General features: G+C 46.8%; 1 protein-coding gene across 1 annotated transcript; it reads left to right on the top strand.

Moving 5' to 3' along the window:
• The first annotated feature begins 6,351 nt into the window (after positions 1-6,351).
• Positions 6,352-15,230, top strand: SFRP2 (secreted frizzled related protein 2). Its single transcript, XM_005556110.4, has 3 exons — positions 6,352-7,101; positions 9,469-9,549; positions 14,056-15,230. Exons 1-3 carry the CDS (start codon positions 6,600-6,602, stop codon positions 14,358-14,360), a joined length of 888 nt encoding a protein of 295 aa, XP_005556167.1. The 5' UTR covers positions 6,352-6,599; the 3' UTR covers positions 14,361-15,230.
• The last annotated feature ends 245 nt before the right edge of the window (positions 15,231-15,475 follow it).

The raw sequence follows: 15,475 nt of genomic DNA, 5'->3' as shown, positions 1-15,475 counted from the left end.
TGTGGTGATATGGTGACATCCTATCTGAATCATTCCACTACCTGTGGAATCATTTAGACACCATGGGAATATCCTGGGGAATAATGTACCCTTTCCCCAAAAAAATTCCAAATGAAAGGAATCTGATTTTGAAGCTGGGTACAAGCAAGAGTGACTCCCTTCTTCTTCTTCCCTACACCATCCCTACTACCCCTAATTCCTCTGAATGGAACAATAACTAGCATAACAAGCAAAGGGTTTCAACTTATTAATACCAATGGAAAGGAATTAAAGACAGGTTTTCAGTATGTGTTCCAGACAAGAATTGATAATAGAAAAACCGCAGATAATCTTTCTCATCTTCAAGCTCTAGACAAACTGGAACATAGAGAATAATAACAAATCCACTATACTCATAAAAGTACTCTCTTTCTTATTTTCTTCCAGTGCAGAACTTAATCATGAATTTCTTTAATTCATTAAGATTTCCAGGAAGCTAAGGGAAAACAGCAAAGCTCTGGACAGCATAGCCAAGATGATCACTAGATATTTCACAGACTACCAAGGAACCAAATCCACCAGGAACCAAATTTAATATTTGGAAATGTTATTTGTATATAATATGTCACTCCACATTGTACCACCAGAGATTTACAAACTATTGGGAAATATTAGGCCTACTAATGAAACTTTGTTGGTAGTGCCAATGAATTCAGTCAGAGTGCTAATCTGCATATGCTGGATACTACGGTTTGAAATTACAGATTATACACTTAGCTCTAAATCAGCCAAAAACACATGCTTTTCTAATTAACAGATTTAATTGTGTTGCCGTGAATCCTGTGACTTAGTAAAGCTGAGTATATGTCATAAAAGGGTAGATTGCTTTAATGATTCTGACAAATGTCTCAGTTTAGGCAGCATAAAAACCTATCATTATAAAGACCCAAACAGACACACACATGCAGGGTATGGAAAAGTGTTCCTAAAAGTCACTTCAGTAAGAATGACAAAGGGCTTTTTATTCTGAGATTTGTCTCTGGAAAGATCGTACATGTGTGCAGGAATTCAGATTCCATCTGTTGCTTTAGAGCCTACAGGCTTTATTGTATTGACTTTGTGCTCTTATCTGATGGCAATAAATTCTCTCCGGAGTGAAACACCAGCTTAGCCAGTGACCCCTGCTGTTCAAATCAGACAATGGAACCGGTCTTTGCGGAGACACTCCGTGGCTTGTGGACCACCCTGCATGAATGGCCTTGGGTTTTTGCTGTTTCCATTCAGGATTTCCTAATATGAGCAATTAGGAGATACTTCATTTCCAGGGTCTCATCAGCAGTTGCAACACATCAGTGAGCAATAACCTACTAGGACCCCAAAAAGAGACGGGGAAAGTGGGAAAGAAAGGGACAGGGGAGAAAAAAGAAGTGCCAATAAATATTTCTGTATTTAAGATTGCGAAATAGATTTACACCGTTAACATAAATCTCAAATTTTGGAACCCAAAGACCAAAGAATTTCTACTGGTCCAGCAAATTTGAGACCTTATGCTATAAATAAAAGGCTACAGTAAGGATGTGTGCACTAAACAGAAATGGAATTTCCTTCCCACAAGTCGAGCTCGCCGAACTGCCCTCCAGGTTTTTTTTTGTTGTTTTGTTTGTTTGTTTGTTTTTAATCAGAAGCAGCCCAGAGATACAAACAAGACATGCCATGCCTTAGCCCCATTCCTTCTCCCAAAATTTCTAGGATTATTTTCTTAGTGAAGGAACCACAGAAGTAACAGAAACTGGTCTCTCCCAAGGCACCAACCCACAGCCAGCCTCCATGATGTGCCGCTATCTTTCCCTGAGAGAAGCATGGTACCAAATAGCATTCAGTCCATTCCCAGTCAGCTGTGACTAAAACACTCATGGGGCGGGGAAGAACAAGAAAATGTTCTGTTGCAGGTGATTATCCTTGCAAGTGTACTTGTTTTTATCATTTTGGAGTTTGGACTTTTTTTTAGTCATTTTCTACTGAGTTTCAAAACTTCACTGTACTTGGGACAAAGACGTCTCGGGAATGTGGGGTTCACACTGGCTTTGAACCCACAGACCAATCTTCTTACACAGACCTGGGCAATTACAGTTCTCTCCAGGGTGGGATCCCTCGGGGCGGCGAGAAGGGGTAGGCCCCAGGCTGGCTCCTGCTTTGCTCCCAAGGAACCGCCTTCTGCGTCTCCACCGCCCCCTTCCTCCTCCAGCGCGCCCCTTCAGGCAAGAAGGGGGCGCTGAGCCCCGCGTCGGCCTCGGCCTCCCTGGACCCTTCGTTTGCTTTCCGAGCACCGATCTGGGGCCCAGACCCTTGAAATATTTAAGGAGATACGCGCAAGAGCTCGGGGTAGGAGTTAGCAAACTGTTCTCAGACTAGACTCTTCCTATGATGAGGAGCAAAGACTCTCCGGACGCTGGCTCTGGTCTCGTCCTCGGAAACCCGCATCTGAAACGGTGGGGTCCGAGGAGCTGAAGCGTACACGGAGGTGCACCGCCGCGGGCAAAGGTCCCCCCGCGTGGCTAGAGGAAGCGGCCCAGCCAGCGGGAGGGGCGTCCTCGTTGTGGGGCCAGGTAGAGGGAGGGTCAAAGGCGAAAGAATGAGGTCATTCCCCCACCCCTCAAAAACACCTTCCTACAAGTAAAAATGTAACGGATCTCAGCGTAAAGGAACCTGACTTGCAACCCCAGAGGGACAATCTCTGTTTTGGGAAATGGCGCCCCCAGATGGCTACCTGAATTCCATGAAAAAATACTCACCAGGAGCAGGGAAGGCCCGGGTGTACTGACCCGGGGAGAGGTGACGTCACCCGCCCTGGGGCCAGCGCGCGGCTGAAAGCCAGGCGGCAACGCAGTTGGAGATACCAGACAAGTCGCGACATGTCCCCAAGGATAGCCCGGTAGTCACTTCACCTCACCAAGGCACATGTAACGTCAGCAGCTGTACCGCTTACAGTATGGCCTGGTTTGTTATTTAACCTCTCCATACCTCAGTTTCCTAGTGACTGCTTGTGTGCAAAATGATCATCCGGGAGCCCGTGCTGGCTTGTGTGAATTAAGGAACTAGCATATTACACGCATCGTTTTTCTCGCTTTCACTCCTCAGAAATAAGGGTCCATCCGCTTTCATTTTACTACTCGCGGGTGGGGGTGGGAGGCTCGCTTTCCGCAGCTCTTCGCAGAGGCCAAGCGGACTCCCAGACAGGACAGAATCTCTGAACGTGAGAGTGAAGGTCTTGCCTGTCCAGAAACTCTTGTAGCCAGTACAGGTTTAAACAACCCAAATTGTTCTGGAGAGATTGCTGGGGGCTTTCTTTGTGCCTCAAGCTTCTTCAGTGCCCTGAGCACAGGAAACACTCAAGCAGAGCAGGGCCAAACCCAGGACACGGGTGATCGAGGCTCTTCCGTAGGCCTGCAGCGTTGGGGTGAGATGATGTTCGTTCTGTGTGTAGTCTGGACCAAGCCCCTCTCCAGGGACCTATAGGCAGCCCCCTTTAAGCAAGATGTCCGGTGGTGTGGGCATCTACCATCACTCACCCTGGGCTTGGGTGAATAGATTTTCCGTTCCTAAACAGGCAAGGACTAAATGGCAGGGAGGGGGTAAACATGGACGGTCCACTGGTACAAATAAAAGCCTTTAGTGGGTTTTGATCAATTGCAAGGATCGAAGGAGACCTGTGGACCTGAGGGCCAACTGGCAGCAGAGAAGAGTCTGGGTTCGTGAAGGCACCGCCGCGGGGCCGCGCCACTTGTGAACATCTCAGAGACCAGTCTGGGGAAGCGCGCTGGGATGGTCACCCAGTGTCCCGTCCGTGCGCTGCTTATATGGGCAGAGCTCCGTGCCCGTGTCCCAGGCTCTGCAGGAGGTTATTGCCCTGTTCCCCAGTGATCAACAGCACCGGTCTTGGACCAAAAGCAGAAGGGAGTGGGGAGCGCGACTTGAGGTGGCAACGGTAGCAGCAACGAGTGCAGGGTCGGGACGAGACTAAGTGGCGTGGGTTCTGGGAGGAGCAGCGATGGGCTGCAGGGGACGCCGCGGGCTAGGCAAACAAGCTGGCCAGAGGTGGACACTGCGCACAGCAGGGATGGAGACTCAGGCGCGACTCCCAGCGCCTCCTGGCGGCTAGCTGGGCCGCAAGGGCTCCCAAAACAATGCCGCAGCCCGCAGCCACTCCCGGGCATGCGGCAGCACCGGGCTAGAACCAGCCAGACCCGCTTCGGGCTCCTTGAACTCCCAGCAAGGGGCTCTGCGGGGCGGAGGTGACCCCAGGGGAAGGCGTTGGGGATTGAGGGGTTGGCCGGGGGGATGGGGAGGCGTGAAAGCGAGAGGGCCCTTTTCCCACTCCCAGACCCAAATCGTAGCATCTCTCGGAGCTCAGGCTCTTTTATTAGCTCTTTGGTTTGTTGTGCTTCTGTTTCCTTTGGGGTTTCATTGCAAAATGGTCTATGTTGGGAAGGGGGCTTTTAGACCTCTTGGTGCTTTCGTTAGAGACGAAAAGGCCCTGGACCAATTTGGGGAAAGAGAGGCCTTTTGCAGCTACCTCGGGCCCTTTCCCAGCAGAGCACCTGGAAGCTGGGCTCTTAGGGACGCAGATTCTTGGAGTTCAGAATGTTCATTCTCTCCAGATGGCGATTTTCCTGGCGTGTTTACGGTCAGCAGATAACACTGAGTGGGCTTTTGCCACCCACTCATTCATTACCCGGCTCCTCTAAGCAGCTGGACCACAAAGCGTGCTTGGTAACTTGGGCCTGGGAGCCGCCAAGGCCAATGCATCTTCCGGAAGGAGGGAAATTAGGAGGCCGGGGTCTGAGCCTGTGAATGGAGCTAAGTGGTCGGGAAGTAATAACAATGCGCCCACCTTACATATGAAAGAACTTCGCTCTCCGAGGATTATCTCTTTGGATCTTCACAGCCACCCCGAGAGAGAGGCTGAAGAAAGCGAAGGCCTCCGGTCCCCAAAGGGAGACAGGGGACAATTAGGCAAAAGAAACCCACCCCCCAACCCAGCGCGAGCGCACACACACACACTCACACACACGCTCACTTTCCCTTTCCTGGCACCCTATTCCTGGTTTACAGCTGTGAACTTACTGTTTGCGGTCAGAGACACTAGATCCCAGGCTCCACGAGAGCAGAAGTCGGCCTGTTTGTTCATTTCTGCACATCCAGCGCCCAGCATGGTGCCCCCTGGTACGTAGGGGATGAATGAGCTAATTTTAGCCCTCGTGGATCTCCAGGCAGTACTCCTTCCTCTGACCTCGCTCCCTTCCAGCCTGCGCATCTTTTGTGCCCGTCTTTTGTGCCGGCCACCAGTCTTTACAAACAGTGCCCTGGGGGCCCATACTCCGGCTTTCCAGAGCGCACTGCTGCAAGGGCGGCTGTGTGTTAGAGCCGGTAATGCCTTCGAGTATTGAGTCATGCCATTCATTTAAGAAGGGAAAGTCTCTTCTCCAAAACGAGGAAATGGTGGGCAGTCCTGTGTGACCGGTGAGACTCTTGTAGGGGTGTTTCTACAACGACAAAACCCTTGCTAGCACTCACTCCAACAAAATGACAAACCCGTTTTATTAGTATTTTTCGTTTTCCATGTAAAGTTCTGCTCATACGAATATATTTATAATTCTGACTTTTTTTCTTTTTAGGGCAGTGGGGAGCACACCGACAGGCTGCTAAACTGTAGCTGGAGATTCGAGGGGAAACGAAGTTCGCCAAGGCGGCCTTGGGCGGGCAGGTCCCGAGCTCCATCCCAGGGCACAAAGAGCCCAGGGGCTGCTGGCTCCGCGGCTACGAGGGACGCAGCTCCCCAATCCCCAACAACACACACACACACACACACACACACACACACACACACACACACACACACACGGCTATCAGGGACGTAGCCCTCCCACCCCCAACACACGCGCACACACACACCCTCTCCCACCCATGCCTGGCAACACAGCAGAAACTTCGGGCTGGGGCAAAACAAGCTCAGGCCCTGGCCGCACGCGGGGCGAGGTGCGTTCCCGCCAGGACCTAGCCACGAGGCGGCTCGTGGGGTGCCCTGAGTGCCCCCCACTCCCGCAGCCCGCGCCCTGCTCGCTCACTGTTGGGGCACAGCGGTCAGGCTTCTCTGTTTGTTGTTTAAAGAAATCCTAGGGCGGGCGCGCGGCGGCATCTGGGGAGGGGGCGCAGCCAGAATTCCCTTCCAGCAAGCGCGTGAGGGGCAATCTCAACGCAAAACCAGACCCAGAAAGTAGTGACCAGCCCTCCTCGGATTACCCTTTATTGGCTCCTCCCTTGCTCCCCCCGCCCGCAGATCTGCATAAAAAAGGCCAAGAAAACTCTGGCTGTGCCCCAGCAGCGGCTCATTCTGCTCCCCCGGGTCGGAGCCCCCCGGAGCTGCGCGCCGGCTTGCAGCGCCTCGCCCGCGCTGTCTTCCCGGTGTCCCGCTTCTCCGCGCCCCGGCCGCCGGCTGCCAGCTTTTCAGGCCCCCGAGTCGCACCGAGCGAAGAGAGCGGGCGCGGGACAAGCTTGGACTCCGGCCGCCTCTCCCTTCCCCGGCTCCGCTCCCTCTGCCCCCTCGGGGTCGCGCGCCCACGATGCTGCAGGGCCCCGGCTCGCTGCTGCTGCTCGTCCTCGCCTCGCACTGCTGCCTGGGCTCGGCGCGCGGGCTCTTCCTCTTCGGCCAGCCCGACTTCTCCTACAAGCGCAGCAATTGCAAGCCCATCCCGGCCAACCTGCAGCTGTGCCACGGCATCGAGTACCAGAACATGCGACTGCCCAACCTGCTGGGCCACGAGACCATGAAGGAGGTGCTGGAGCAGGCCGGCGCTTGGATCCCGTTGGTCATGAAGCAGTGCCACCCGGACACCAAGAAGTTCCTATGCTCGCTCTTCGCCCCCGTCTGCCTCGACGACCTAGACGAGACCATCCAGCCGTGCCACTCGCTCTGCGTGCAGGTGAAGGACCGCTGCGCCCCGGTCATGTCCGCCTTCGGCTTCCCCTGGCCCGACATGCTCGAGTGCGACCGTTTCCCCCAAGACAACGACCTCTGCATCCCCCTCGCTAGTAGCGACCACCTCCTGCCGGCCACCGAGGAAGGTAAGCCTTCCCGCTTGTTTCCCCACTCTCTGCTTGGCTGACACGCTCCCAGGAGATCCCGCCCCTGCCACGCAACCCAGTGCATCCCTGCTTGGGGTGCCAGTAGCAGGAAGGGCAGAAGTTCTTCCTGACCTGGTCTGTCATCACGACAAGCCTGTATCAAATTTGAGGCACCCCTCCCCCACCGCCCAAGTCTCGCATTCTGCTCCCGAGTTGTACCAGTTATACTTAAGGGCAGTTAAAAAAAAACCCGAAGAACTGAACGGCGGTTTAAAAAAAAATAGATACACGATTATTGTTAAAGATGCTAGCTAGCACTGGAGCCACGCAGAGCGTTGGAAGTGGTGTTTGATGGAGGAGTTGGTGGTGAGCACTCTGGCCAGAGGGCCCTCGCTCAGCCTCATTCTGCAGCTTCCTACCACTGGGCAGGATTCTAGTCACAGGGACATTTCCCGTACAGGCAGGAAAACCAGGATGTACAAGTAGATAATCTTTTAAGGTACTTTTTGTCCTTTGTCAATTTAGATTTTGGAAATAAAACCGGGACTGGCACGGAGTGTGTGGGAAATTGAGCATTGGTTGTAACTGCTCAGGTACTTGAGGAAGAGGGCGTAAAGGGAATCTCTGGAAATCAATTTTCTATCGCTATCAGTTTTTAACTTAGGAGTGGTTGTGATTAGCTGGAGAAAAATCATGCAAAAGAGATTCCCAAGTTTTTAGAAAACGGAGGGAGAGTTCCTGTGCAAAAACCATCAAAGCAATGAAAACCGCATGAGCTCTCGATATTTTTTCTGAAAGAAAAACATATACAATGTGCCTGAGCTGATTTGGGTCCCCTGGGTTGGAAAAGGGAGCTTCCTAATCCCTTTCAGGGCTTCAGCAGCCTCTCCCTTTCAATCTCTAGTTGTTTTCCTACAGACATCATTAGTTAAAGCAAATGCAGAGTTCTTTAGCAATCTTTCCTGGCAGGGACCATGAGTTTGCAATCATCTTATTGGTTAGATTTCTAATTTATTGCAAATGTTTGGCATTTTTCAAGCATTTGTCCAACATATACCATAGACCAACCAATACAGGTTAGTAACATTTTATACACATTCTGAGAGCTCCTAATTAGAAACGTTTGATTTTGTTTGGGTGAGGGGACTTAAGGGCAGTTTTATGTATTTTGCTTTTATTTCTTCCCACTATCAGCAGCAACATTACGCATCTTACATTTCTCCAAAAAGCCACGTTTCTCCTTCAAAATAAAAGTTCATGTTCTTCAAAATTCCATCTTTGTGGTTTTTCTAATTTGATAAATAACACTTCTATTAAGTCACATAGTTTTCTATGAACATTAAATTTCATATTACGGAAAATCTTCTAATTTCACCTAAATTTTAAAGACATAATTAACACATTTATAAATGAGAGAAGGGAAATATAATTGTTCTTTTTTTTTTACTTTTCCCAAGAAATCAGACTCTTAGAAAAGCTTTTAGGAGGCCTTCTGATAATTGTGCTAGTATACAATCCCTAGGTTTGATCAGACCACTAAACTGTTTTGCTTCATCTTTGATTAGCTTCAGAAACAGGTTTGTTTGTTTGTTTGTTTGTTTGTTTGTTTGTTTTGAGAGTTTGAAACAGGCAAAGAAGGGCAAGAAGAACCTGTACCAGGGAGCTTGCAGACAGCAATGAAATGAATGCTGCCTAACTCAAGCACAATCTTGGCAGAAGGAACAAGGTGACACAGAACCACTTAGAGCAGGCTATTGTAATTAGTGAGATGTGTTTTCAAGGTGGAAACAGCCCATATGTGGAACACGAGCCAGTCACCCCTCCCAGTCCAGACTTGGGCCCCCTGAGATACAGAGCTCTGCTGAGTAGAGCCAGCTACACTGGTGTCCTGTGGCTAAGAAAGACAATCTTTTGGCTATATTTTATAGTTACCAGTTTTCCCAAACACTTCAAAGATCTTTGGTTCTTTGGTTGCTTTCTCCTTCGAAAGGCCTTGGGAATAACTTTTGCAGACTGAATTTCCCAGAGCTTGGGAGGATGAGCTGAAAAGCTGCACCCTGACTCAGTTAACCATAACTACACACACTTGTACACTCTGCCCACAACTCCCTTTTTATTTGAGTCATAATTTATTAAACACAACAACATATAGGAATTCTCATTTTGCTCCCACCCCTCAAAAAAATGGGAAGCATGGGGGAACTTTCTTACGAATGAGTGATCCTACTTTCACAGAGGAGGCAGAAGCTGAGATTAAATAGGACAATCGCTACTTTTGCCTGGATAAGTCTCTTTGAATTGTTTACAAACGCCACCTGCTGTTCCCTTTTAAGCAAACTTACTAAAGACTGTTTTCTACATTTCTAGCTCCAAAGGTATGTGAAGCCTGCAAAAATAAAAATGATGACGACAACGACATAATGGAAACACTTTGTAAAAATGATTTTGGTAAGTAATACAACAACAACAACAACAGATTTCACATTCAGAAGTTTTATTTACCAGTAAATCTTCAAGGTACAAATCATTATGATGTTGCCAGATAAAGGTTGGGTAAATACCATTATAGCTCATGTTTCCCAAAACCATCTAACTTGATCTATCCTAGTTTCCTCCTTATGTAACTGTCTAGCATTGCGATGTATCTTGTCAGCTAAGACTCATTGTTCTGTTAAGCCAATAATCAAATAATGAAAATTATTCTGGTTATCAATTTCCAATGGCACATTTCAAATAATGAAAATTATTCAGATGATCAATTTCCAATGGCACATTTTAAATCTTTTTTTTTTTTTTTTTTTTTTTTTTTTTTGCCAACAGACATAATCCCGAGTCCTGTTTTCTTTTGATTACTTAACATGTCCACCAGGGATGGAAGTGTAAATATTAGCCCCAGCCAAACAGATTCAAGGCATTAAATTGGCCACAAATAAAAATATTTTTACTTTCTTTATAACCCGTAATGATTTGCTCCTCTGTGCTCTACCATTAGTGAATATATCCAAGGCACTGATTAATAATTTGTCGAGGAGGGGTTCCTTAAATTGAAAAAGAAGAGTGGCTTACTGAGAAGACACCTAACATGGAACACCTAACAACCTTAAACCACCACCTTAAAATCCCTTTTAAAAGGTTTTTGTAAATTTTTGTATGACTAAGTCTAGACACATTTGCCACAGTTTTGAAATAGTTTTAAAAAGAAAAAAAAAAAGTCTTAGAGATTTACTTTAGCAAGATACATGATAGATGACATGGTGTTTGGGGACAATAAAAAACACATGCAATATGTTCCATAAGTTGCAAGTCACTCCCCTGAAAACAGGATCATAAGGGGAAAGAGAGATGGGACTTTGTCTGCATAGAACTCCACAAGCACCTCATCTGCTGACTTCAGGGCTCTCAGATCAGAAGAGGAGCCCAGCTAGACACAGGATCAATGCTAAATTCAGAGCTGGGAATGACCAGGAACTTCACCCAGAGGCATTCTTGCTTTTGTCCTTTTCCAAGGGCAGGTACTTTTTGGTATGTCGGAATTATTGGTACCTTTCTAAAAAGTATTTATTCAGGCACAAGGCTGAACTTACTCATAAATAGACATGTTCCCTGCTCTGTCAATCAATAATGGAGTCTAATAAACCCATATTAACACTTCTACATATTCAACATAGTCCTCGAGACTGAGGGAAATAACTCCAGCTCTCAGTCTCCTTACCTTGCCATCCCAGAAATCTCAGTCCTGGTCAGGTCCCTAAAACTCTAGAACCATCCAATCCCTACTCTTTGACAGCTCCAGGTCTCTTCCAGAAAGTGTCCTGGGTTTAACTCTGACTGGTCCCAGAACCACCATAGCCCCAGGGTTGGGAAAGGCTTCACACTGCTGAGGAGGGAGAAAGACGGGAGGTAGCTCAAAGTCCTTAGCAACCTTTCCCCTCAGGAGGAGCCACAAATGGGGCTGACGGAGTTTCATACACCTGTTTTCAAATGTCCACAACCCTCAAACTGGCTGAGGGCCAGGCATGTTAGCAGCAGATAATTCCCAATCACCAGAGCCTTACCAAAACACAGTTCTCAGCCCCCATGCTATATCATTAAGGGCAAGATAGAAAAATATCATTTATATAAAGTTTATATTAAAAAGTCTATAAAATATCATGTTCTTCTGGCAGTTTATATCCTTTGCACTACATATAAAACAGATCCTTCCTGACTTCCATGAAAAGTTGATTGTTATATTGTGGAGCTCCATAACAACTGGCTTTGGGAAACACATACACACACACACACACACACACACACACACACACACACCTATTACTTGCTTGTTTTTTTTTTTTTTTTTTTTTTTTTTTTTGAGACGGAGTCTCGCTGTGTCTCCCAGGCTGGAGTGCAGTGGCGTGATCTCGGCTCACTGCAAGCTCCGCCTCCCGGGTTCACGCCATTCTCCCGCCTCAGCCTCCCAAGTAGCTGAGACTACAGGCGCCCGCCACCACGCCCGGCTAGTTTTTTGTATTTTTAGTAGAGACGGGGTTTCACCATGTTAGCCAGGATAGTCTCGATCTCCTGACCTCGTGATCCACCCGCCTCGGCCTCCCAAAGTGCTGGGATTACAGGCTTGAGCCACCGCGCCCGGCCTACTTGCTTGTTTTGTGGCTGACCTTACAGAATACCCCCTTTCTAAGGATGCCCTATCAAGACATGAGCCAAAACTTGGATGCCTGTGTGCCTTAGTGTGCTCTCTCCTTACAGAGAGAAAGCCTTTCAAAACAACACAGAAGTTATCACACTTAAGGTATCACATGCATAGATACCTCACAAGCTTTGTTTTCTATTCCTTCACTCTCATTTTGACCCACAGAGGGATAATGAAGCAGAATTTCAAGAACTGCATCATAAGATTGTTGGTTTATAAGCACTATTCCATCTTGCCTCTGTTCTTTGTGAATAATGGAAGAGTAGGAGGAACAAGCATAGAAATCTGATTTATTTGACTTGACTACTCTGGAAGGCATCACCTCTTCCCTACTGTGCTCCTGAAGTACAAGGGAAATTCAATGGTGCAAGTACTGGCGAATAAAAAAACGGTTCAGAACTACCTTCCTATATATACAACCTATTGTAGGACCAGAAAGTATCATCACCTCTGCTTCCTATCCCATCCTGCATCCTCAGTCACATCCTCCAGGACAGGAAAGGTTATGTGGGGGATTCGATTCTCTCTGTTTGGGCCTAGCTGAAAATCCAAGGAGAAAATCCCTAATGTTTTCTCATGATAAACATTTGCAAAATTAGTTATTTTAGAGCTAGACAAAGACGACTAATAAATCTTCCTCCTGGTTAAAAGTGATGGTTTTTTCTGATGTTTGGAGCTTGAGAATGTTTCATTTGGCCAGGTGAAATCTTATATATGCCCTATCTGTACTACAGACAACGCTCCCAGGTAAAGTGTAATCAGTCCATTTCTCCCACCATGGTAAGGTCTATCCAACACCCTACTCCCAACGCAGAGGACACAAGAGCATGCAACATTTCCACAAGTATGGCTTATTCCATGACTTGAGTCTCAAAAACTGAGAACTCAGTACCACAGTTCAGATGCATATCATACCGGACAAAACCATGGTTGGCCAAGTCATAGCATCTTTGATTTACCCGATGTAGCGTCTATAATTTCCTGGTTGGCTAGAAAGCCATACTCAGTCAAATTCCCTTTCTGATATTTAAAAAGAGAAAAAGAAAATCTCAAAAACAGTTATACGCAACACAGAAAAATCTTCCTCTATTACTAATTTAAACATAGATTAAACTCCATCAAAGTCAGGAAGTCATACTTACACATCATCTATACGGAATAGCTGTCAGGGTCACCCAGGGTCTTAGGACACATTGCAGCTGGGCAAGTTTATGCTGCAGCCAGTACAAAAACATTGACATTGCCTCAAGACACTACAGTGGTATTACAGGAGGAGGTTTGGCAACCAGAGTTCTAGGAAACAACCTAAACTGGGTGACCTCATGCAAGTCACTAAACTTCTCTGGATTTAAGATTCTTTGTGTACTAACAAGCGATTTTAATAGGATGATCCCTTCTAACCTTAAAATTCTATTCTTTTCCTGCTTTCATGGAGTCTTGAAATTTAATTCCAGCATGTACGTTTGTAGGGCTTTCATTCCCAGAGCATACTGTTCATGACTATAAAACGTGTCCTTTATAGTAAACCACTTACTTTTGGTCTTCTCATTCTAACGAGTCTACACATACATTTTGGAAACAGAACATATATGATCTGTAAACGCCTTGGCCTTGGACAGGCAAATGATAGCATATAAGGATGAGGTCTTCAGAAAAACACTTTTATGACTAAACATGTTGTGCTGTTAAAAAGAGACTTGCATATTTTTTCTCCTAGTTACTTTACCAAATCAAATGCAGCTGTAAGATCAATTCTCCTTCCCTGTAATCTGTTCTTTAGAAAACAATGATTGTGTGATACAGTTTCCTTACAGGTTTGTCCAAAAACCTCTCCTACATAATAAATTGAGTTTAAAGTTTACGGCCACAGAAGGATCATGTTTCACCTAAGAGTCAGGCATTTCTTTTCATGCTTAAGTTTCCAATAGAGGAAGTCATTTGTTGGGGAGAGCATGCACCACATGCAACCTTCTTACAAACACAAGGGTGGGTGAGGAAAGGAGAAGAAAAGTTCACTGAGTCCTGCAAAGAGAAAGAGTTTTGAAAAAATGGCTGATTGGAAACAAAGTGCCTGGCAAATGCTTTGAGGCTTAGCAGTGGAGCCACCTGCTGCCCCTAGCTCCCAACCCCCGATCTGCAGCCATTAGCTCTAGGAAGCCTCTCTTTCCTCGTCCAGGACAAGTCACATGAGTAGGCAGAATGGGGGAAGGTATACTGTATTCCCTCATTATAACTGATATGACTCTTTCTGCCATCTCTCATAGCACTGAAAATAAAAGTGAAGGAGATAACCTACATCAACCGAGATACCAAAATCATCCTGGAGACCAAGAGCAAGACCATTTACAAGCTGAATGGTGTGTCCGAAAGGGACCTGAAGAAATCGGTGCTGTGGCTCAAAGACAGCTTGCAGTGCACCTGTGAGGAGATGAACGACATCAATGCGCCCTATCTGGTCATGGGACAGAAACAGGGTGGGGAGCTGGTGATCACCTCGGTGAAGCGGTGGCAGAAGGGGCAGAGAGAGTTCAAGCGCATCTCCCGCAGCATCCGCAAGCTGCAGTGCTAGTCCTGGCATCCTGATGGCTCCGACAGGCCTGCTCCAGAGCACGGCTGACCATTTCTGCTCTGGGATCTCAGCTCCCATTTCCCAAGCACACTCCCAGCTGCTCCAGCCTCAGCCTGGACAGCTTCCCCCTGCCTTTTGCACGTTTGCATCCCCAGCATTTCCTGAGTTATAAGGCCCCAGGGGGCCACAGGAGTGGATAGCTGTTTTCGCTTAAAGGAAAAGCCCACCCGAATCTTGTAGAAATATTCAAACTAATAAAATCATGAATATTTTTTATGATGTTTAAAAATAGCTCACGTTAAAGCTAGTTTTGAATAGGTGCAACTGTGACTTGGGTCTGGTTGTTTGTTGTTTGTTGTTTTGAGTCAGCTGATTTTCACTTCCCACTGAGGTGGTCACAACGTGCAAATTGCTTCAATTTTCTCTGTGGCCCAAACTTGTCGGTCACAACCCTGTTGAGATAAAGCTGGCTGTTATCTCAACATCTTCCTCAGCTCCAGACTGAGACTCAGTGTCTAAGTCTTACAACAATTCATCATTTTGTACCTTCAATGGGAACTTCAACTGTTACATGTATCACATTCCAGCTACAGTACTTCCATTTATTAAAAGCACATTAACCATTTCTATAGCATGATTTCTTCAAGTAAAAGGCAAAAGATATGAATTTTATAATTGACTTGAGTACTTTAAGCCTTGTTTAAAACATTTCTTACTTAACTTTTGCAAATTAAACCCACTGTAGCTTACCTGTAATATACATAGTAGTTTACCTTTAAAAGTTGTAAAAATATTGCTTTAACCAACACTGTAAATATTTCAGATAAACATTATATTCTTGTATATAAACTTTACATCCTGTTTTACCTATTCTTTGTCTTCTGTCTTGTCTTCTTAGTAAAAGGAACTGGGAATGGAGCTATGCATGAGACGTCACTTCCTTCCATGAGCCCAGCCCTCCAGCAGTTTAAAGTGATCTACTTCTCAAGTGACTCAGAAAGTGTCTCCCCCTCCACCACCCTGCCCCGTATCTCACAGATTTCACCGCTGCTGACCCTGTAGAAGCAGCGACTTGCAGCCTCTGGAAAGGGGTTGCCTTCTTTTGACCCTTCTGA

This window comes from Macaca fascicularis, chromosome 5 (assembly GCF_037993035.2).
Source record: "Macaca fascicularis isolate 582-1 chromosome 5, T2T-MFA8v1.1".
NCBI lineage: Eukaryota > Metazoa > Chordata > Mammalia > Primates > Cercopithecidae > Macaca > Macaca fascicularis.
This window is presented reverse-complemented; position numbering and strand designations above follow the sequence as displayed.

Bases quoted from the DNA above. Each gene is read 5' to 3' on its own strand.
- SFRP2 (XM_005556110.4), top strand. From the start codon at position 6,600: ATGCTGCAGGGCCCCGGCTCGCTGCTGCTGCTCGTCCTCGCCTCGCAC. The intron at 7,102-9,468 runs GTAAGCCTTCCC...CTACATTTCTAG, and splicing joins CCTGCCGGCCACCGAGGAAG to CTCCAAAGGTATGTGAAGCC. The intron at 9,550-14,055 runs GTAAGTAATACA...CATCTCTCATAG, and splicing joins ACTTTGTAAAAATGATTTTG to CACTGAAAATAAAAGTGAAG.